The following is a 23,656-nucleotide window of genomic DNA, read 5'->3' as shown; positions in this document are numbered from 1 at the left end:
GTCAAATACACAAAAACAGTAACACAACTAATAATCTCATTTGAACAATGTCTGTATTTCTCACATATTGTTAAGTTTTATTAGTTTTTTAGGATACAAGATGCTTCCTACAAAACCAGAATGGGAATCTTTTCCTAAAATTTCATGGCGATATCTTGACCACTGAGGAAGTTATGAGCAAAAACAGAAAACAGCAGGTGAAATGGTCACAAAGGCCCTACCTTCCGCTCGAAGCTCCGCTCCAAAAATAAAACGCTGCGCCGGAGAATCCATCAAGAGGCAAGATTAAATGTGAACGCTGGACCTAACAAACAGGTCAGATAATTGAATCGCTTGGGATTGCACAAGAACTGCCGAATCACACAAGCTAACAAATAGCATGTGTGGCTACTTCCTCAAAACAGGGACGACTCCCTTTGCTCACCGGGTCAAGTAACCGGGTCGCCTCTTCTTCTTCTTGTTGTTGTGTTTAATGGCGGTTGTCAATGAACTGAAGGTGTGCATTACCGCCACCTACTGGTATTCAGTGTGGTTGAAGATGGTTTCACTACTTATATCCTACTCTACTACTATTATTGTATTTCTTTTCACATTTTCAAAGCTATCTATTTAAAGAAAAGAAAAAATTAAATAAAAAATAAACAAACAAATAATTAATACTAAAAATATTACTATCAAACTCAAATTCTGTTAAACAATTTTGTCTTTTTCAAACATTGTATCATGTTTTTTATGTTTGCTCCCTAAATTCCTTTGTAATGTATCTGTCAATTCTTTTCTTAATGTTTCTGAACTGTCTTATCATAAATTGTCTCTCTTGTTTGTACTTCTGACATACTTTCATAACATGTTCTATGGTTTCATTTTGTCCACAGTAACCACATTTCCTGTATTATGTTTTTGTATTGCAAAAAGTGTATAATTAAGTCCTGTATGTCCAAATCTCAACCTTATTATCACTCTTTCTTCTTTTCAGCTCCTTTTTCCAGATCTCGTTTCTCCTACCACCCTTTGGATCTTATAAAACCACCTCCCTTTGTTATCTCTCTCCCATCTCTTCTGCCACTCTTTCTTCAGTCTTTCTTTAATTATGCTTCTTGCTTCAGATTTACTTGTCTTAATTATAATGTTTATGTCACTTTGAACTGCTTTCTTTGCCATTTTATCTGCTTTTTCATTTCCTTTTACCACTATACAGTATGTGCTGGTACCCAAAGAAAAACAACATTTAATCCCATCCTTTGTATTCTGAATAATGTATGATTAATTTCTAGTAAAATGATGGCCTGCTGTCTGAGTGATTTTTTTTATACTCATTAAAACTGAATTTGAGTCTGAACAGATTATGTATTTTATAGGTTTTTCTTCTTCTTGTTCTTGTTCTTCTTGTTGTTCTTGTTCTTGTTCTTCTTCTTCTTCTTCTTCTTCTTCTACTCACTGTATGGCTAATAATACTGCAATCATTTCTCCTGTATAAACTGATAGATTGTCAGTGATTCTTTTACCTACTTTTATTAGAAATTCTGGTATTATAAATGCAACTCCTTTTTTCTCTGTTACTTTTGAAGCATCTGTATATATTTGAATGTACTGATAATATAATCCTGCACTGTATGTGAGTTGAAAATGTTTGATGTATCTCTTTTCTTTTCCATTAATGTCAAATCAGCTGTAGCTTCTGGTAGAATCCAGGGTGGTATTACTGACAGCGGTAACATTGGACTTATTGTTAGATTATGTATTTGATATTTCTCGGTTTCCTCTTGAATCACCCACCCAAAACTACTTGTCTGTCTTTTTCCCTTTTCCCAGCATGCACTTAAAATGTCTAGTGTTGGGTGATCCGGATTATTGCTTTTTAAATTTAACCGGGTCGCCTCTGAACTTTATTTTTTTCGTCTCTGAGCTGCTACGGTTCATACTTAAGTCACGTTTTGATGATAATGTGATACACCACTGGAAAAAAAAAAGTGATATTAGGCCTGCAGTGTGAACGTATTATTTCCCAACTCCACCCTGCACTGACACTTCACAAGGACAATTACATATGCAATAATCTGCTGCTACTCCCAACGTCCTTTTCCCCTATATCTCCTATATTTTGTATATATATATATTTTATCTACCTATTTTTACTTTACTCCATTCCAATTTTATTCTATTTGTATCCGTTGTGTCCGTATTTTGTAAATTGCTAATGCGTGTAACTGGACTGTGAGAGAACAAATTTCGTTCCACCCCATGTACCACATGTGATGCGAATGACAGTAAAGTCTCCTTGAATCCTTGAATGAAGTTGTTCTGTCTTGAGGATCACATGAGAGCATAACAGGTTAAATGTAAAATATATGAAATAATGTAATTTATTGATAAAATGAAACTTTATATATCTATCCATTGTTAATCATTCTGTTACATTTGTATAGCTGGCTAGAACAGTGGACAGTTGACATCACTTAGTGAACCATTTAGACATCGTTAGTAGGGAAAAGCAGCTTGTTAAAACATCAACTGACAATCACTGTTTATCATTTGCCATAAATTCCCTCCATTAAACACATTATAACAGATCACAGTCAGTATTTTACAAAACAGTTTTTTTAGTATTGACTTCTTTGCTTTTGAAAAATGTCACTGATGATACTTTTACTTGAGTAAACAACATGAGTTCAAAAAGTAGAAGTAAAATAGGCTTTTTGTTTCAAAGCAGTTCTGTTATTAAAAGAAGCTGAAACCAAGAAGCCCTTAAAAACTTCAGCTTATTTGAACAATTCTGCGTCACCTTCTCTCTTTTGATTCTTTCTCTTTATTCTGCAGCTCTGTTGGATTTCTTTTTTCTTCTTCCTTGATTTTCTGACCAGATGAGCTCGTCGCCTCCACCCTCAGAGAAAGCGCTTTGCTTTAACCGGACTTTGATCCGTCTGCAGCTAACAAGTCGTTCCTCCGTCGAGTGTTTGAGCTGAAAATTGAGCCTTTTGATCTCTTCTCGTCTTCAAGTTGGACTTGTTTGTAGCCGGGAGGCGCTTTGTCTCGAAGCGGGCAGCAGTTTGACTGATTTCGCATGAAGCTGAAGGTTTTTTGGTTGAAAAACATTCCCTGTGTTCTGATAATTCTCTCAATAATTACTCTGAATGTAAGTTAAGCTGTAGGTTTGGGGTTAAGTTTTCCATTCAATGAAAGGCAAACACCAAGTCTGCCAGATCATAGCTTGATCATCAGATCAATTTTAGTTAGGATTTTTTTATTTAATTTTATTTTCTGCCATACTGTTTAGTCAGTGATTAAATAAAAACAGTGTAAACAACATCCCCACCCACCTGAATCTGGTTTGTTTTACAACATTTCTGCAGGAATTTCACCCGTGACTCCGATTTGCTAATAAGAAACTTTGCGTCTGAAATCAAACTTAAGACAAAGACTCGTATTGACTGTGAGCTGCAGCGTCTCTCAGTCGGACCCTGAAGCTGGACTGAGAGAAGCAGCAGGAGACGAGGGTGAGGCTCTCTGTTTTTCTGTTTAAACGTCACGTTTGTGTTGAAGGAAATTAAAGATGTAACGTTAGAGGAACGCACGTCTTTCCACAGATGAGACCTGTCGGTACCATGAGGGTTTTTTGGGGTCTGGTTTCTGTGCTCGCCCTCCCAGTCCTCAGGGCTCAGGTTCCTCACTGGGGTCCGTGTTCAGAACCAGAAGTCCAAACCGGGTTCAGCCTTCAACAGGTAATAACGAGACTGTCTCTTTCAGGAAAGTTTTGGTGTAGAGAAAATATTCAGATCCTTTTTTAAAAGAGAATCTTCAGGCAGATGTTCACTTAATTTACTTAAAAGAATGTAAAATTAATCCTTATGTGCATGTGATCAATGATTTAATGTGGAAAAATTGATTATTTGTGTGCATGAAGTGCTGTTTTAATAAATAACACACATTACCTACAATGATAAAAATATAATAAAGTGAAAAAAGCAGGTTATTAGAAAGATTAGTCTGTTAGTTTCAGTTTTGTATACAAGTTAAATGTGAAACTTAATCTTGTGTCGCATTATCAGTTTTCTAATTATCACTTCTTAATTAAAGTCTCCTTTTTTTAAGTTGTTGTTAATGCTTTATTAATATGACTGATGGATCTTTAAACAGTGACTCTGCTTCAGTGATCAACAGGGTTTAATAAATGAGAGCCACTCAGCTTCACAGAACTCGTTCTGCTCTGTGGGTTTATTTATCGTCTTGTCTCAGTTCATGGGGAGATGGTTTGAAATCGCCAAACTGCCGGCCCAGTTTGAGAAGGGCCGCTGCATCGAAACCAACTTCACCTTCAGGACCGACACCTCCATTCGAGTGGTCAGCTCTGAAATCCTGTGAGTTGTCACCTGAGAGCTGTTTGTGCCGACGTGGAGGTGAAGGTTGGTGTGCAGTCACTGTGATGTCACATGATGTGTGTGTCTGTGTGTGTGTGTGTGTGTGTGGCCGAGACAGAAAAGGAGAGGTGAGGAAAATCGAAGGGACTGGAATCGTAGTGGATCCAAAGAATCCAGCTAAACTGGGAATAAGTTATTCCTATGGTGAGTTCTCTCTCTCTTCCTCTCTCGCCCTCCGTGTGCTACAATAAAGATCTGATGTCCACTCACGTCTCCTTCACCCAGTCCTCCCGTACTCTCCGTACTGGATCCTGTCCACCGACTACGTGAACTTCGCCCTGGTGTACTCCTGCACAGACGTCCTCAGGCTCTTCCACGTGGACTTTGCCTGGATCCTGGGCCGGACCCGGAGCCTGCCGGACTCCACCATTGAGAGGGCCCTGAACGTCTTCGCCTACAACAACATAGATGTGACCAGAATGACCCCCAGCAGGCAGCAGGACTGTGATAAAACCCTCTGAGCGGCTGACGTTATAGCTTGATTTTTGATGATGGATGTAAGCTTTGTCGTGTGAAACTAACTGAACATTTATAAATGTTTGTTTTTATATTTAAACATCAATACACTGATTATAAAATTCCATGTCTGTTTTTTTATGTAACACAGCTCTGTAATAGTTTTGCTTTAATTAGTCCCTGATTTGTATGAAACTCTCAGGAAATAAACACAGATTAGTGTCTACAATTGATTAACTTTTGGAGTTAATCTAATTCAAGATGGCCGCCACAGAACATCAACCTCAGCAAACACAGAAAAAAATGCAACTCAGTCAATTTTACAGACATTGACCTAAAAGTTGGTGTGGTAGTAGCTGAGAGTCATCCACAACACATACTCTGATTACATCTCCATCATTTCTCATATAATCTAAAACTCATGGAATAACAGGTTATTGTTTATTATTTATGGTTGAACAGAATAAGATAAGGAAGTGAATTTTCAGATTTCAGTGTTTTGTTATGAAAGTAGCAGCAATGATTTCTTGCACCTGCCTGGAGAAAACATCTGCAAAACAAAGAGCATTGTTTTTCCCTGCATGTCTGCAGAAAACCCTGTTCTATAAAACCGTGTCTGTGTTCATTGTTCAACATAAAGCTGAAGATGAACTGTCAGAGGTCCTGCAGGTGCTGAGGAGTTGGATCTGCAGGCTGATTCAAAAACCTGTTTCTATTTGTTTTCCTGTCTCACAATATAAACCCAAACAACACAGAAACCTCATATTCTAACCATCTCTAAGACAACAGATTTTAGTCCAATATCTTGGTAAAGATCAATTAGCTGGAGCGGCCATCTTGAATTAGGTCGACCATAAACATTAATCAGCTGCAGATGTACATCCATTTATTACTTCCTGAGAGTTTCATTAAAATCCGTCCACAGGCGCATGAGATATTTTGCTAACAGTTGCACAAAGTCAAGTGCAAAAGCCCTTGTTGGTTTTTTGCTTTTGGCAAAATTGATTTATAGTTTTAGCTTTTAATAAACAATGAAATAAACAATTAAAAAGCTGTCTTTTCTTGTCTGTTTGTTACATACTATAAATAAAAAGTGTACTAGCTGTCCCAGCTGGTTCTGTTGCTCGGAGCTGCAGGGTTCCCGTCCTGCAGGGTGGGGGAAGCAGAGCGCCGCTGATGGAGCCGACTGCCCTCAGCTCTGATAGAAAACACAACAACTCTCTGCACGCAGTTTTTTTTATTACTACACTGTTATAAAAGAAAACAAAACTACTTCCCAATGTCTGTTTCATGATGAATATCTGATTCTAAACGGCACCTTTTTGAACCGAGTCTTCAGAACCTGCTGGTTCTGGGTGTATCCAGTATTTTCAGTGCTTTCCTCCCTCTCACTGCTGTCACCTGAGCCGAGTCAGACCTGCTGGTTGCTTTGTATTCTGCACAGACCTGTCAGCTTCTCTTTGAAGTCAGGTTCTTTGGACTTCGGACTTCTACACAAAGAAGCTGACACGTTTTGTTTGGCTGGAAGAACAAACACGCAAACCTCCACATAAACAAAAAAAGCAGCTGTATCCAAAGGAGTGGTACATTCGGTTCAACCCTTCTGCCCACGAGGCCTTGCAGGGTTTAAACTCAACATTAACTCAGGTTAACGAGAGTTTGATTCATCTCTTTTTTTTCCCAGCTTTTATAAACGTTGAATATTTCTTCCAGCTGAGCGGAAATGAAGACGACTCTTCAGAGAGGAGCTTGTCAGTCAGAGCAGATTGAATCCATTAGCAGACGCCGATTAGCTCCCGGGCGTCAGAGCTCTGCTGGTTCCTCAGCAGGAAGTCTGTTTACTGGCCCCCGAAACACTCAAACCGCCCGGCCCGCTTATTTTTTATAAACCATTGCTCCACGCTGGAGTGTGATCTCTGTCCCGAGGCCGTGCTACAAAAAAAAAAAAAAAAAAAAAAAGGCAGCCACGGCTTCACGCCACGTGTGACACAGATTCCACGCAGCGGGCCCAGCGGGGAGCTCTGTGGACGGGCTTTGTTCCTGCTTTAACCGGTCTCACGGCTCCCAGGAGGTTTTAAACGTTCATTATTTGAAACAATCAGAGGCAGAAAAGGCTCGGCTCCTCCACGCTCGCACAGCTAAGCGGCTTCGGCAGTTCGGCCTCACTTCTGTTATGAAAAATCCAGGCGACAAATAACTTTATTGGATTCTGTGTCTCCCCGAGGCTCCGGGGAGCTTTTTGTTTATCCGGCTTATTAAATAGAAAAATCAGGGCGATTTCACCGCATTTCATTTAAAGAAAAACGCGCTTTCAACAGCAATATTTTAATCCAATTTGACCACGTGATCAGTTTTATTCTTTCTGTAGGATTTAAATATGTCAAAAGAAATTCTGCTTTTTTCAAGTCAGACAGAAAGTCATTCTTAAAAGGAAATACTGTTAGCAAAATAACCTAATTTCTTTAGAATCGACCTGATTTAAGATGGTTACTGCAGTGATTCTACCTTACACAAACATGATTACAAATTTTGAGCTGAGAGTCATCTCAACACACTCTGAGCACTAAAAATGCTTTTTAAATAAGCTCCTTTTAAAATCTGAATCAATGGTTAAATGCCGAGCAAACAGAGCAGTTGACATGTTGACACGTCCCTGTTCTGCACGAGGGTTTGAAGTTAAAACTGGGACGAGATAAAGATGAGAAAACACGGAAATTACCGAGCTTTCTCACTTTACTGGAAATAGTGCTGTTACTAAAAATTTGTGACCAGACTGAATGTATGGTGTCACACACCTTCATCCCTTCCTTTTTCCCCCGAAAGGACACGCAGAACTCTCAGGACTGGAGGACTCACTATAAAAAAAAAAAAGGATGACTAATCTTTCCTGGAGCTGAGGGTCAAAGGCCATTTACAGAACCGTTGCACGTCCCTCTTATTCTCCAGGATGTTTGTACAGTCTTTCTGTTGACCTTTGACCTCACAGATGCATGTCTGCATCTTTTTACCACCTTGGGCCTGCCGACCTGCAGAACCAATCTGTGAGGAGGATTTCTGGCTCTCAGAATAAACCCAGACCCATTTTTTGTTCCATAGATGAGTTGAATCATAAAAAAAAAACACAAACAAAAAACACAAATAAAACTTTATCACTTTTACTGATGATGACCTACGAACTGGTGTGGAAGTACTTGAGCTTATGTAGGACCTTGCTTTAAATTTCAAGTCAATTTAGTTTGTCTGTTAGCAAAATATCTCATGTATCACTGGATGAACTTTAATCAAACTTTCAGGAAGTAATCAATAAAGTTCCATCTGCAACTCCTTAACTTTTGGAGTAAATTCAATTCAAGATGGTCGCTACAGCTGAACCACCCCGTACGACACAGAAATGGCTCTAACTCAGTCAATTTTACATGTACTGAGTCAAAATTTGACATGGTAGGAGCTGAGAGTCATTCACAATATAAACTCTACACAAGATTGCTCACAAAGCTTAACACAGATGATGAATGGCAGCCAATCATAATGCATTCCTTGAAGAATTTTTTTTTTAATTTTTCCAGTAACTGAATTTGACTGGATTTATTGGCAAAGTCATCCTCAGCAAAATGATGAGTGGTGTTTGCATGTTTCCTCCACCTCCTCTACATACTTTGTGGGCAGCAAACCAACCATTTACACATCCAATGACATATCATTTTCTTCCACAGCGGCGCAAGTTTGAGTTTTTCTGTTTAAAAACATCTTCCGCCTCTCCAGATGTCGTGAAATTCTTAAAATCCCAGAGATTCGATACTCTGCAGTTATGAGCTGCAGGTATCAGTTTGCTGGAGAACACCTGTTCGTAGTGTAATTATACTGTAAATGTTCTGCACAGACGCGCTTTCAGACGTTCTGCAGATGGCGTGAAATAAACGATGGCTTCACTTTTTTCTGTAATAGGGAATAAGAGCCACGTGCGTCCTGCGCGCTTTAGTTTCAACTTGTTCAGACTCTTGTAGCATCAGGAAATTTGTACTTATGGTTTTGCTCAGGATTAAAAACAGCATCTGAATTAAATTTTTTTACAAGGTTTAGATGTTTATTTTTAAGTTCCTTTATCAACCGTATTTTCAGTTTTTTATTTAAAAAGTTTTATTAAAGGTTAGTTTCTGTGTTTTCTGGTGTTCAGTTTGTTCCTTTTACTCCTCAGTCCTGCCATCTACACCTGCTCCCTGTTTCACCGTTCACAGCTGCAGCCATTTCTTTCATCAGCTCCGATTATTTTAGTCTTTTGGCCGTTACTCACACTGCGCATTCCTTGTAGGTTAAATTAAGTTTTATTTCTTTTTTGAGCTCCTCGTTCCTCCCTGCGGTCCTGGGTCTAAATATTCCACAACAGAGACATAAAGACTTTTTTAACCCAAGGAAAAAAAGTAATAATTAAATAATGTTGTGACCTGAACGTTTTCAGAACTCCAATATATTTTCTGTTATCAGTATAACTTCAAAATATGAGTGCTTAAAGTGAGTGAAAATCTGAATTTCGAGGTCATGTATAAAGTTTTTCCTGTATGTGCTTTTATTTACAGTTCAGCAAAGTTTAAAAAGTGATGAGAAGCTTACGGAGAACACAAAATGCAAACTGCAGCCTTTTTAAATCTGGCTGCACAGATTCAGCAAAACGTAAAAACATCCTGAGCTGTCAGCACAGAAATTTCCTACAGTTTTATAAAAAAAACCAAAGTATTATTAATTATTGTCCTTCTCCGCTGTACCTTAACCTGAACTATGCAGGCTGGAATAAAACAATTCAGCAAACATCTATAACACTAACTCAACAAAAGCTTTATAAAGCTGAGAGTTTATAAAAAAATAATGTCAAACATTAAAGTTAACATGGATTATGCACGATCTTTGCTGGTTATTTGTGATTTTCATGCACTGAAAAAAAAAAAGCCAATATTTCCTGATGGCATTAGGGTTTGCAGCTGAAGAGTTTGTTTTCGGCCTTGTTAATTCAGAAATGTGTAAATTGCCAAGGCTGAGTCATTGTTAGTCATATGGTCTCTGAAGGACACGTGTCCTCGGAAACAAGCTGCCAAGCAAATGAAAAAAAAAACAACAACATTTAGGAAACAGCTGTGGCAAACAATGCTCAGTAAACACATTTTGTTTTCTTCTCTGTGTTTTCCCTCTCATTTCTGCAATTTTCAGTAAGAACAAGTAAAACATCTGCTAAAATATCAACAGAATTACTATTAAAATGTAAGTATTACACATGACAGCATTACAAATGAGAAGTAATTCTAGAGACATCAACCCATTTGCAGTTTCTCGTGAAGTCAGTTTAAAAAGCCCAGATTTTAGTTGTCCACCTATGAATGAGACTATTCTTCCAACACTAAAATGTGTTTTTCTGCAAAACAGAAAAGAAATTAAAGTAATTTTCCCACAAACTGAGCTGACATCTGTAGAATTAAGACCAAACTATCTGTGAAACTGCTGCTCAGACCTGCAGGAAACAAAAGGAACGTCTCTGTGGGAGATGTAGTTTCAGAACAATGAAAACAAAACTACGTCGTTAAAATGAATGTTCTATTTGCACCACAGTAATACAACCAGATTAGAATCCAGATGACTGCGTTTGTGTCGATATAAAGAAAAAGAGTAACGTACCAACCATATCACATTCTTCACAGCATTTATATTTACCTGCCAGAGTGAAACCAAGTCAGCACCTCCAGCAAGTCAGAAACAAAGAATAATAACAGAAAACAGTTTGATATGTACCGAGTACATACATGATACTCACCTGCACCAAGTACAAAGCTGGTACCTATCCTGGTTGAAACTTACTAGGTACATGTCTATTCTAACAGGGTACATACGTACCTAGTACTTACAAGTTTATCCAGGGTAGTAGTCAAAAATTGTTCCTGATACTTACAGGATAGGTTTTTTTTAGCACTTCCAGGGTAGTTTCTAGTACTAACAGTGTAATTTCTAGTACTTACAGGTTAGCTCCTGATACAGGGTTGTTCCTAGAACTTAAAGGGTGGTTCCTAGTACTTGAAGGATTGTTCCTTATACTTATAGGATAGTTTTTAATACTTACAGAGTAGTTCTTAATACATATAAGGTAGTTCCTAGTACTTAAAGGATCATTATTTCTACCTAAAGGATAGTTTTTAATACTTACAAGGTAGTTCCTAGTTAAATGATCATTATTTCGACTGACAGGATAGTTTTTAGTACTTACAGTGTAATCACTAGTACTTACCAGGGTTGTTCCTAGTACTCAAAGAATTTTTTCTGATACTTAAAGGATAGTTCCTAGTACTTACAGTGCAATTTCTAGTACTTAAAGGATTGTTCCTTATACCTAGAGGATAGTTTTGTAATACTTACAGGGTAGTTCCTAGTTAAACGATCATTATTTCTACTTACAGGATAGATTTTAGTACTTACAGTGTAATTACTAGTACTTACCAGGGTTGTTCCTAGTACTCAAATAATTGTTCCTGATACTTACAAGATAGTTCCTAGTACTTACAGTGCAATTTCTAGAACTTAACGGATTGTTCCTTATACCTAGAGGATAGTTTTGTAATACTTACAGGGTAGTTTATTACACTTACAGGGTAGATCCTAGTACTTACAGGGTAGTTCCTAGTACTTAAAGGATTGTTACTTATACCTAGAGGATAGTTTTGTAATACTTACAGGGTAGTTCCTAGTTAAATGATAGTTATTTCTACTTACCAGATAGTTTTTTTGTACTTACAGTGTAATTACTAGTCTTACAGGGTAGTTCCTGATACGTGTTGCACAACTGGGCAATCTGTCTACATTTTTTGTAATTTCAGCTGAAAACAGCTAAAGTTACAAACAGACATGATGGAAGGATAAGGGGGAAAAATTATTAAAAATGGGTGAAAATTGTTGGGACCACCCAAAGACAAATGTGTGAGTTGGAATGTTTTTAAGAGCTCTCGTACCCTTGGAGGCTGCTCGCTCTGTTTGATCTTTCTCATCATGTTTTTTTTTTTCCAGTTTCCATAGCTTCACAGCTCTGTGTTTGCTCCACTGACACAGACTGCAGGCTCCACGTGGCATCATGTACAGAACAAGCTGAGCTGCTGCTCCTCAGCCTTCCACAGCAGCAGCTTCATTAGACGCCCTCTGTATGAAACGTACCACTCCTGATGACTCAACTCTCCTTTATGTTGCTCCTCATTAAAGATGTATGTGCAAGAAGGCAGACTGTTTTACTGGAAGGACTTTTTTTTTAAAGTGTGGAACCTAAAATCCTTGGTCTGTTCAGGCTACAGAAGTTTAGATTTGTTTCTTTTCTAGTTAAAACAAAAATGCAGTAAATGGCTGCAAACTGATCGCCCTATAGGTTTAAAATAATTCTCAGTTTTTTGTGTGAAGCAGCTGCTTGAATGTAAATTTGTAATCACTGAGGTGAGATGAAGTCATGTTCTTTTATTTGTTCAATAATCTGATGTAACGCGGAGTTTATGGTAGAAATCATCTTGATACTTTGCAGTAAATTTTTGCAGAAACGTGTTTAAGTGGGGTTGAGTGATCAATGTCTTACCTGCAGCAGACATGAACCATCTCAGTTTGAGAGTTCAGGGAGAATTTTTTTTTTTTGGTTTTGTTAGAAGATTCACACAGATTAATTTTTCATTATGTGAATTTAAATGGTCAAAACCAAACCAGATTATAAAAAGTGTTTATGCCACCCTGTCTCCTGTGGTGAACCTCATCTCCAGCACCATCCAATAAGTAAGCACAAACCCAACCAATCAATGACATCTCACGCAACATAAATCTGTACAGTGATCAGGTTTACACATATTTTAGAGATGTTTCGAAGGCAGAAGCAAACATCTACGGATCGATTTCTGGTTAAATAAAAGCCCAGAGACAGTGATGGGAAGTAACCCCKCAGAAGTCCTAAAAGAAGGGGATTTCCCAAGATTTTCCACCACAAAGGAGTGGGTGTCCCACAGAAACATAATGTTATGCATATAACTACTGTTCCCTGAAGGAAAGGAACGAGGTACAACACATCATGTATGGGAAACCACACCCCTGCGTGTCCTGGCTGAAGCCACCTCTAATCACACCTTTAGGCAGATGACGTGATGACGACAGATGTCTGGCTTCGCCTGCACATATATACAGTATACTGTCGCCATCACAGTCACTCCTTAGTTCGGTAACTGCTCTTCACCGAGTCCAGCTGTGCAGCAGGGCCACCATGTGTTGTACCTCGTTCCTTTCCTTCAGGGAACAGTAGTTATATGCATAACATTACATTCCCTTTCAGTGAATTCACTCGGTACAACACATCATGTATGGGACATACAGTATATAAACGCCCCGCAGAGCAACACCAAACTTGGGTCATATTAACATGCTAGTGCAGCACTTCAGACCCAGCGGAGAYCACAGAGTGAGCCACCGAAGGGGCTGTCACATCTAAGCGATAAAATTGAACAAATGTGTGCGGTGAAGACCAGCTGGCCGCAGCACAGATGTCACTCACAGGTACCCCTTTAAATAGGGTCCAGGATGCTGCTACACCCCTGGTGGAGTGAGCTCTCTCACCAGATGGGACTGGGAGACCCCTGCTGCTGTAAGCTAAAGAGATAGCCTCCACAATCCAGTGGGAGAGTCTCTGTCTGGACAGAGCCCTGCCCTTGAGTGGGTTAGCAATACACACAAAAAGCTGATCATGACCTTACCTCCTGTGTGCGATCAATGTAAATACGCAGTGCACGTAGAGGACACAAAGAATGTAACCTCCTCTGTTCCTCAGATGCAAAAGGGGAGGATAAAAACTAGAAAGCTCAACAGACATGGCTGTAGTTAGAAGGTATCACCTTAGGGAGATACGCTGAGTTTGGATGCAGAACCACCTTGGAGCCATCAGGTGAAAACTGAATACAGGAGGGATTCACAGACAGAGCATGGAGATCCCCGACCCGTTTAACAGTTGTTAGTGCCAATAGCAACACAACTTTATATGAAAGGAACTTCAAATCCACAGACTCCAGTGGCTCAAAAGGGGGGTCACAGAGAGCCTCGAGCACCACAGTAATATCCCAGGTAGGAATACTGGGTTTAATAACAGGCCGCAGCCTATGGACCCCCTTCAGAAAACGCACTGCTAGGGTATGAGCACCTGGCGTAACTCCATCAAAACCCACATGGCAAGCAGAGATAGCTGCCAAGTAGACTTTAATTGTGGAAAAAGCCAGACCTTTATCCAGCAGCTCCTGAAGGAATGTTAAAACATCCACCATAGAGCACTGAAACGGGACAATGTGCCTAACCTCACACCACTGCTCAAAAGCGTGCCACTTGTAGGTATATAAACCTCTAGTGGAGGGCGCTCTCGCGTTCTGGATAGTTGCCACCACTGCCGGGGGAAGGCCCCTGGCTAGCAAGCAGGACCTTTCAGCAGGTAGGCGTGCAGCCTCCACAACTCTGGGTGTGGGTGAAATACCCCCCCACCCCCCGCCTGAGAGAGGAGATCTTGGCGAAGAGGAAGTTGCCAGGGCTGAGCTGCCAGCAGGCTGATTATCTTGGCATACCAAGACTTCACTGGCCAATGGGGCGCCACCAGAATCAGAGACAGACCCTGTCTGCGTACCCTCTCTAGTACAGGCAGTATCATCTCCACTAGAGGAAATGCATACAGCAGTACATTGGGCCACGGGTGGGCTAGAGCATCCACCCCCAGTGGGGCGCTCTGATCCGTTATGGAAAAGAACAGAGGGCAGTGGGTGTTGGCCCCTGTGGCAAAGAGATCCACTGCTGCCCTGCCAAACATGGTCCAAATCTGGTCCACCACTGAGGGATGCAGCCTCCACTCCCTCACCATAGGTCTGCCCCCGGAGAGTAGATCTGGGCCCAGATTCAGTCTCCCAGGAACGCGAGTGGCTGTGATAGGCAGGAAATGCATGCTGCACCACTGCAAGAGAGTGTGAGATAGTTCCAACAGGGGAAGAGTCAGCATTCCCCTGTCTGTTTATATATGACACTACAGTTGTGTTGTCTGTTCTGATCAGAACATGTTGGTTCTGCAGAACTGGACAGAATTGTTTCAGTGCTAACAGAACCGCTAACAATTCCAGGCAGTTTATGTGGAGTCTGGACTGCTTCAGAGTCCAAACCCCCTCACTGCCGCACCATTGCACAGAGCCCCCCACCCTACCAGGGAGGTGTCTGTGGATATCACTTTGCGAAAGGACACTCTCCCTATCTGTGAGCCTCGGCATAGCAGGCCGGGTTCCCTCCAAGGACTGAGAGCCTTCATGCATGAGGCAGTTATCGTTAGCTTTATGTGGCGGTGACGTAATGCACACAGCCGGTGAGAGCGGGACCAAGGCTGAAACCGGCGCATTTTTAGCAGCCCGAGTGGTACTACTACGATCATAGAAGCCATCATGCCTAACAGTTGCAGAATGGTCTGAAAACGCAGTTTGCGTCCCAGTTGAAACTGAGTGAGGCAGCGGAGAAACGCAGCTACGCTGTTTTCTGAGAGACACGCTCTCCCCAACAGGGAGCATATTTCTAACCCGAGGAAAGAAAACTGCTGACTCTGAGTCAATAAGCTTTTCTGAAAATTTACAGAAAAACACAGAGCCTGAATGTACGACAGAACCTGAGACAGATGCTCTGTTGCCTGCTCCTTGGAGCTGGCTATCAGAGCCCAGTCATCTAGGTACGCTAACAGGCAAACTCCTTTCTCCCTGAGAGGAGATAGCGCCACTTCGACACATTTTGAAAAGGTGCGGGGTGCCAGCGACAGACCGAATGGCAGCACCAGGTATTCGTAGCCTAGGCCTTTGAACGCAAACCTCAGAAATTTCCGTGGTCCGGGTGAATCGCTACATGGAAGTAAGCGTCTGTTAAATCCACGGTCGCAACGGGGTGGGGGGGGTGGGGTTGGCCGTGGTTGGCCGTGGTTATGAAGCTGCGGTGGCTGGGTGCCTAGGCTCCCAGGCAGCACCGTTTTCTTTGCCGGAGGCAGCTGTGCGGCCGGCTTCTGTGTGCTGGTCTTGGGTCTCGAGTCCCATCTGGGGAAATTGCAGCGCAGAGCTTCTGCCTGCTTCTTCCTCAGCTCGAAATTCACGTGAATAATGTCGAGAGACTGACCGAATAACCCAGCCGCCATAACTGGTTCATCCAGGTATGTGGCCCGGTCTCTGTCGGGGACATTAGAGTGTCAACCACAAATGTCTCTGCACCACCACGGTTGAAGCCATCCCTCTGCCCAGGGAGAGCGCTACGCCGCGGGACGCACAGAGGATGTAGTCCGCGGTGAGTCTGATATCATTTGAGAGAGGCAGCAGAGGACTCTCGGCCAGTACCTGGGCTCCGAGCTCCGCCAGAGCCATAGCCTGGTAAGTCTGGAGCATGCTGATGGAGTTCAGACCGCGAGCGGTGGTGGCCTGAGCCTTGTAGATTTTTTCAAGCTGCGCAGCAGAAAATCTACAGGGCTTGGAAGGGAGCGTGGTGGTTCCGCTCACACCATGGTTGTGAGACGGGGCCAAATACGCTGCCAGGGACGGCTCCATGGGAGATATGTTCACCAGTCCAGCTTTTTCAGCTCCTTCCAAATCCAAATACAGTCCATAACCGGACACTGTGACGTGGGTGGACAGAGGTTTGGTCCAGCAGGACGTCAGCTCAGAGACAAAGTCTGGGAACATGGGAAGACGTTTTTTCACCGTGGTCAGTTCAGTGGGGAGAAAAAATCCAGCGAACCGCGACGGCTTTTGTGCAGGAGGGGGAGCAGGCCATTCCACCTCCAGTTTCTGAGCCGCGCGACGACACAAAGAGAGAAAAGACGTGTCCTCCTGGTTTGCCCCCCGTAGCAGCGGGGGCTTCTGGACTCAGACAGCGTTCATTGTTGTCTTCCGACAAATCATGCACATCCTGGCCGATATCCAGCAGGTCCTCCCCTCCGTGGTGGAGGTCCAGATGAAACTGGGAGGCCTCCTCCTCTCCGTCAGCTAACCCCCTCCATATATTCCACTTGGTCTGCCCAGCTGAAAGCGGGGACTTCGACTGAGGGCTCCTCCTTGTTGGAACTTAACCCGTCTCTCCAGGGCTGAGCGTCGAAGCAGGCGACAAAATGCACACGCTTCGGGTTCCGCCAACACCCTACGAGCGTGGACGATCCCCAAACAGACCGGGCAAGCCTCCTGCTGGTCCTTTTCGTGAAGCGAGAAGCCGCACCCCTGGGGACGGGGCAAACTGAAGACTTCTGCTTCTTCTTGAGTAATTTTGTGCTCATCCCGAACCACAAAATTCTCTCTTACGTCGAGGTAAGAAAGGTTTCTCAAAGTTAGCGCTCCGCGGGCAGACACAGTTACCAGTAGGCAGCTGCAGCTGACACCAACAAAAGCCATTAAACTAAATCTGAGAACCTTCGAACAAACAAAGCTAATTAGCAGCAGCTAACTAGCTAGGTTGGAAGAGGTAGGTATTCTTGTGAGGTGAAGAGCAATAAAACTAAGGAGTGACTGTGATGGCGACAGTATATACATATATGTGCAGGCGGAGCCTGACATCTGTTGTCATCACGTCACCTGCCTAAAGGCGTGATTAGAGGTGGCTTCAGCCAGGACATGCAGGGGCGTGGTTTCCCATACATGATGTGTTGTACCGAGTGAATTGACTGAAAGGGAACAGCCTATCTTCTTTATTTATTTTCTGTTTCTTCAATATTTCATCATGCAATGCTTCTAGCAATGCTTTTAAATAAGAACAATGATTATATTTTCCTGGAAATGACTGTGATTTTGCACATTTTTTGCGGGGGTTAAAGCAGATTGTAGTAGTTTTCTTTACTTCCAAAAGAAAAAAATTGGTCCATATATATATTTTAAAGATATAAAGTGCTTCAGGTAATTTAACTCATTATTTTATGATAGACTGTGATGTGGTGGAAAGTCTTTGAGGCTTAAGTTGTTTTAATTGTTGAAACTGTTTTTTTTCCTACAAACTTACATCCTAACTGAGGCCTACTGCAGGCAAGATACTAACTGAAGCATTGAAATACATCCTCAGGTCAGTATTTGTGTTTTGGTTTATTTTTTTCATGCTTTCTTTGTTGTGTGATCTTTGTGTTTAGTTCTGTCCCTCTCTGCTCAGTCAGTCAGTTACTGCTCCTCTGATCTTGGGTCTCCTTCACGTCCCCTTTGAGTCTCCTCAAGTTTTGTTAATTTATAATCTTTGCTGCTGCGACAGTTAGCTTTCTTTCTTAACGTTTTAAGCTGTTTTCTTCAAGCTCCTGGTGTTAGCCTGTATTTCTGGGGTCTAATGTGTAGAAACCTCACTTCAAAACGCCTGAACTGTTGAGAAGAAGAAGCGGCAGTAGAAACAGAGCTGTGAACTGTTCTTCTCAGCAGCAGAGGATGTTACTCTTGTTTACGGCTGCTGCTGCGTCTTTAGGAACGTGCCAAGAATACCTGAAATAACTCCGTGTCTTTTCCTTTTTACAATTAAATCAACATCACTTCAGAGTTCGGCACACAGTCCTTCCAGCTGCATCACAACGTGCTTTTTATTACTTTAAAATCCCAAACTATCATCTCATGTCAGGCTGCAAATCACAAACAAATTCCAGACCCATGAGGACAGAACCTCGGTGCAGCAGCTCGTTGAAGGTTCGTCCTCAGGGTGCTGAATATTTGGTCGTACAGGAGCCAATCCTGGAGCGCCTAACAGTATGCAAGGTGTGCATGACATGCCTTTATATTTTTAATGATCAAGGAGGTGGGGTGGAGTGGGGCTCCTTAAAAATGTTTCCCTGTGTGTTTGTCCCATGCAGGGGAGTGAAGCACTGAAGTGTTCAGACCTCCCCTCCCTCCCAACAGAGCTGCTGAATCCAGAGTCGATCACAGGAGGCCACAAACTCCTTGCAGGTAAGAACTGGTGATACTGTTAATTTTCAGAGAGGCTGCTTGCATTTCACCTGCTTTAAGTTTGAAAAGAAATAAGATGTGACTGTAGAAGTGGCAGTAGTTCAGCAGCCATCTGTGCAGCAACATGAGGAAATCTGAAGCTTTTAGCTGTTGGATGGTTGAGTTTATTCTTGTTCACAATCAAAGCCTTATTTCTCTCCATCAAAAGCTCCATTACAGCTTGTCCTCAATCCTTTCAATTGTCTTGGCATCAGCTGCTCATTTTCCTCTGAATGTATTGTCTAATTAAGGATTTCCATATCTAACAATTAGCTGAAAATCTCTCCACGAAACAGAAAAGATGAAGATCAATCAGTCGAGCTGCATTATAATATTGCCAGATGTTTTTCCTGCAGATATTCTGATTATTGTTTTACTCTCAGTTCTTATAGGAAGAAGGGTAATAAAAAACAGAAAATGGGACGTTCTGGACGGCCATCTCTTTCCCTGATCCACACAGGATTCCTGCTGGTGATTTTTTTAACAGGTGAGGTGTTTTAAACACATTTAAACAGATCTTTGATTTTAGTTTCTGTCACTTAGAACTTATGTGCTGTAGAGTTTAAACAAACTGTAGCATTAAAAATATTTCAGCATAAGATGAAAAAATAAAGAAATCAGCGAAAGAGCTATTTTTTTTTAGAAAAAAGGACTTTCACTGTATCTCGTGACACCCTCAAACTATTTATTTGAAACATAAAAAAATAAAGCAGTTTTTGTTGATTTTCTTTGCTTATACGAAATTTCTTTTTCCCAAAAAAAAAAAAAAAAAAAAATCTGCATAGTTGTTGCAACAAATCTATAGTTCTTTAAAACAATTTACTGACTTTAAATTAGAAATTATGGTCCCTTAAATCCTCTTGACTGGGTTTTTATTCTCTGCATTGCATTCAAAGCTGTTGCTACTTTTAGAACAATTTAATTAAACTACGTAGAAAAGTCCATTGTCAGTCTATAGTCTGAATATTCTACAGGAAAATTTGAATTTTCTGTGTAAATTAGTGACAGCGAAGGGCACTCAGTATTACATTTCTGCATTTCTTCAAAAACAAAAGTCTTTTTATTTCTTATTAAAATGTAATTAATGCAGGAGATTTGTTAATTAGAATTTTTGTAATTAGTCCAACAACAACAAAACATAAAGTCAGCGAGGCTTTTTTTTTTAATTAAAAGGAGTTTCAGACAAACAGCTAGCAGATTTTGTTAGAAAATGTTTTGCTGCTTTTCTTTGTCTTAAAATAAATGATGACCATGCTTTAAGGGAACCTGGGCCTGGCAGCGGTCCGCTCCGGGACAGTGGCACATTATGCTTTGCCAGTGCTGTAAAGACATCGTTACCCTAGTCTTTGCAGCAGTAAAGCAGCTTGTTGTGATGATGCTCTTTAGTGCGCCGAAAATTTAGGTTGATACAAAAAGGCATCAATCTTTGCTCTTGGAAGTTTTCCACATTCCTAAATCTGAATGACCGGATGTTTCCACGATAATCAGCTGACTTGGCTGTTTTCTTATTATCATAAACCTCTGCGGAAACTAACTAAAGCCCCCCACCCCCACCCTTATTGGTAATTGGTTTGTGTGAGGGCCTGCTACTTTGTAGTTTTATAGGTTAACTCTGAGGAGGCCCCCAGAAGTGGCATAAACTCCACCAGGCTACAGTTCAAAGCTACAGTAAAGATATACAAAAATGCTCGAGGCTGCGTGGAGGCATGGGGGGATGAAGGAGCCGGGGGAGGGTCTATTCTGCAGGATGCTGCTTGTTTCAGAGCGTCACAGCTCCAGCACCTGCCGTTTCTTTCACCAAGAGCCTTATTAGTTGCTCAGCAGTTTCCCTGATGATGAGGGAAAGCTCAACATCTGGTTCATGTTAACAAAACGTTGCTGCTGCTAATGTGGCTCCTGCATGTGGTTTTTACAGACTTTCTGTGGGCCATTCCTTTGGAGCAGAACAGGCAGGAGGAAGGTGAGAGTTTGTCAGCAAAAATATTATCCCTAATATTATGTACAGACAAAATTAAAAAAATGTGTTGACTCTGCTTGTAACTACAAATATCTGAAGTCTGAGTGTGCTTCTTCGAGAGATGAAATCTGTTCAGTCTCACTTGCAGTGAGGATTCTGGCACCGATCACACAAACTTCAGTTAACTTTAACTTTCCCAACTCCCCACAGGGGCTGCAGCGTCTGATGATATGAAAGCCGGGGCTGTGGCCAACTTGAAAAAGCTGGTTCGCAACAGAAGGAACGTCCCCGTCTTGGCCATGCCCCAGTTCCAACGTGTGCCTGACTTCTGGGGATGGTACAAGTACTTTATGGACTCGCACAACCAGGAGGGAGTGAGTGCAGCTTGTTTCGCATTCATTTTTCATTTCGCCCCCGTCACAATAATGAATCCCTGAATGCATTTTCTAAGATTTTAGTCTAATGTTTTACTGTTTAGACAGGGGGAAAAAAAGGGGGAAAGGAGCATGTATTTGCACAGAGGATTTTTAACTGGACCGTTAAAAGCCACATCTTAAATGTAAAGCATAAGCTTAAGTGGTCTGTTTGGATCAGAATTCTTCAGTTTAAGCCCCTCTTCATTATATATTTCAGGTGGAGGACCTTGATCGTCTGTACCTGGCCTATTTGCAAAACAAGCACAGGTCTGAGGAAGGGCCCAGCTTCAATCATTACCTCAAACATCTTAGTGAAATCTACAGAACCTGTGCCGATTCTGATGATCCAGAATGCATATCCGAGTCTACCAGCAAGCCAAAAGCTTCTGTGGCCATGCCTGCTTCCATTAGGTCTGGTGCCATTAGGATGTGCAACCCCTACATTGACCCCTACTGCACCACCTACCCCCTCGGTTCTAAGGCTGCTGCCGCGAAGCCAGAGCTAGCTCCAGCCAAGGTGCCGGCTCCCGTCCTCAGCCCCTTCCAACCCATGCCCATGAAGAGCACCACTGGGTCCTACTACTACGCCCCCGTCCTGGAGCCCTTCTTGAATGCTGAGCAGAGGAATGAGCTCCTCAGGATCTGTCGCCCTGATGATGTGGAATGCCTGCAGTATCACCTCAGATCAGCATTTGGGTACCGCCCAGTCCTTGGTCCGACTCCATCCTATGCTGCTCTCCACTGTGATCCCAAAGACCCCTACTGCATGCCCCCTCTAGTTCAGAAGGCGCCCACTGGCTTCTATCACCGCTTGTACCCCAGCTGTGACCCGGCTGTGGATCCTCTGTGTGGGACCAATGCTGCTCCTGCTCCGCTGGCGGTAGGGGAGGCACCTAGAGTGCAGCAATGCAGCCCGCTCTTTGACAAAGGCTGCAACCCCCTGACAGCCACCAGGCTTGCTAGCTTCACCAAACCCATAGTGGAGTACACCCCTAAGGGTGAGCCAGGTCCTGCTGCTGCTCCTCTGACCTGTGACCCTCGCACCAATCCATACTGCATTCTGGCAGCAGCTGCTGCCCTGCGCAGGCCCCCTCCACAGCTCCCCGAGCACCAGGTCTGAATCTGAAGTTTGTCAGTTTGAATAGTTTCATTCTTTTATTAGTTCTGTATAGTCCTACTTATTGAACTGTTTTAATATTCCTAGCATTTGGTTTATTAAGTAATGTGAAATTTGTGTTTAATAATGCTTTTACTTGACCAAACACGCAAATAATTCAATCAACCAGGTCCGCTACCAGCTCGGTGTCCGTGGCAAGACCAAGGAGGGCTACGACTGCTTTGTGAGCTATGACAAAGACTGCACCCCAGTCAAGTCTGACCCTGAGGCTCCATCTACACCCTTCTGCCATCCATATGACCCCAAGTGTTCCAAGTTTACCTCACCCCCCAACATTCAAGCCTTGAAGTCCAGCGAGGACGGCGTTATCCTTCCCGATCCTGACTGCGACCCCGAGTATGACTACAACTGCCGTTTGCGTCACAACAGACCCGCCTCAGAGCCCGTCTCAGAGTCCGCCTCAGCTGATGAGCCCATTGCGGATGAAAAAAAGGCAGCAAAGGAAGCCACCATCCCACACTTTGAAGAATTCCTCCAGGGCTTCATGAGCCAGCACAAATAAATTTCAACACCTGCTGCACAATTGTTCCAAACTGAAATGCCTTTGTGTTGTTCTTATGGGCTTAAACAACCTTTCACAGCATTGTCAACTGCTTTCAAAATAAATCAGTTTCAAATTAGCAACATAGATTAGAAAATCTAAAGGTTTGTACTTTCGTAAAATATTTCAATGTATAGATACTTAATAGAATAGGGTTAGTTGTAAACTGTGTTAGTGGGCAAGATGTTCTTTTTTGTTGTAGATTATCTGAAATGTATTTCTTTGTTTACACCTATTACAGCTTCATCTGTTTGGATTTTACAAAGTTCTAAATAAAAAAAGACCAATTGGACTTTATTTCCAGAAGCTAAACCATCTGTACGCAGACATTTCACAGAAGCATCTGTTCAGCAGGTGAAGAAATAAAATGATAAAAGCCGTTGTCACAGTATAGACTAAATCTTTTGAATCGAAGAGTGAGGTTTTTTTTCTGAAGCTGTAATTTCTGAGCATCAGTCTCCAGCTGTTGTAACTAACAAACAGCCCGTTCTTGTGCCAGCTGGCATTCAGTGTCGGGCTTTCACCAGTTTGCACTTCAACAGAATTCAAGCAGCTTATTGCTGCACAATTCATACAACGTTGTTGTGTTTTGCAATCCTCCCAAATATTTAAGAGAAGAATGCTGAAGAGTTTTGAGGCGTTGAAATTTTGGGTTTGAGGACATAAGAACAAAACATTAAAAAAGAGCAAAATGACGCAAAACAGAATTAAAAAC

The 23,656-nt window shown here is 42.0% G+C and overlaps 2 protein-coding genes, 1 long non-coding RNA gene and 1 pseudogene across 3 annotated transcripts in view; 2 read left to right on the top strand and 2 right to left on the bottom strand.

The window, feature by feature from the left end:
• LOC106536811 (uncharacterized) overlaps positions 1-440 on the bottom strand; it is a 2,103-nt gene extending 1,663 nt beyond the window's left edge. Inside the window, exon 1 of the long non-coding RNA XR_001312579.1 lies at positions 222-440. This is a non-coding gene — a long non-coding RNA (uncharacterized LOC106536811). The remainder of the gene's footprint in view (positions 1-221) is intronic.
• Positions 441-3,417: 2,977 nt separating this feature from the next.
• On the top strand, positions 3,418-4,998 carry apoda.1 (apolipoprotein Da, duplicate 1). Its single transcript, XM_014034136.1, has 5 exons — positions 3,418-3,494; positions 3,585-3,719; positions 4,234-4,355; positions 4,474-4,559; positions 4,641-4,998. Exons 2-5 carry the CDS (start codon positions 3,585-3,587, stop codon positions 4,874-4,876), a joined length of 579 nt encoding a protein of 192 aa, XP_013889590.1. The 5' UTR covers positions 3,418-3,494; the 3' UTR covers positions 4,877-4,998.
• A 9,050-nt stretch (positions 4,999-14,048) lies between these two features.
• Positions 14,049-16,053, bottom strand: LOC106536809 (uncharacterized; annotated as a pseudogene).
• Positions 16,054-18,725: 2,672 nt separating this feature from the next.
• On the top strand, positions 18,726-23,320 carry and2 (actinodin2). The gene is made up of 6 exons (XM_014034137.1): positions 18,726-18,811; positions 19,234-19,337; positions 20,766-20,810; positions 21,018-21,181; positions 21,441-22,337; positions 22,510-23,320. Exons 2-6 carry the CDS (start codon positions 19,268-19,270, stop codon positions 22,900-22,902), a joined length of 1,569 nt encoding a protein of 522 aa, XP_013889591.1. The 5' UTR covers positions 18,726-18,811; positions 19,234-19,267; the 3' UTR covers positions 22,903-23,320.
• Positions 23,321-23,656: the final 336 nt, after the last annotated feature.

The sequence above is a fragment of the Austrofundulus limnaeus genome, unplaced genomic scaffold, assembly GCF_001266775.1.
Source record: "Austrofundulus limnaeus strain Quisiro unplaced genomic scaffold, Austrofundulus_limnaeus-1.0 Scaffold1984, whole genome shotgun sequence".
Classification (NCBI taxonomy): Eukaryota; Metazoa; Chordata; class Actinopteri; order Cyprinodontiformes; family Rivulidae; genus Austrofundulus; species Austrofundulus limnaeus.
Note: the sequence above shows the minus strand (reverse complement) of the source record. Positions and strands in the feature narration are given on the sequence as shown.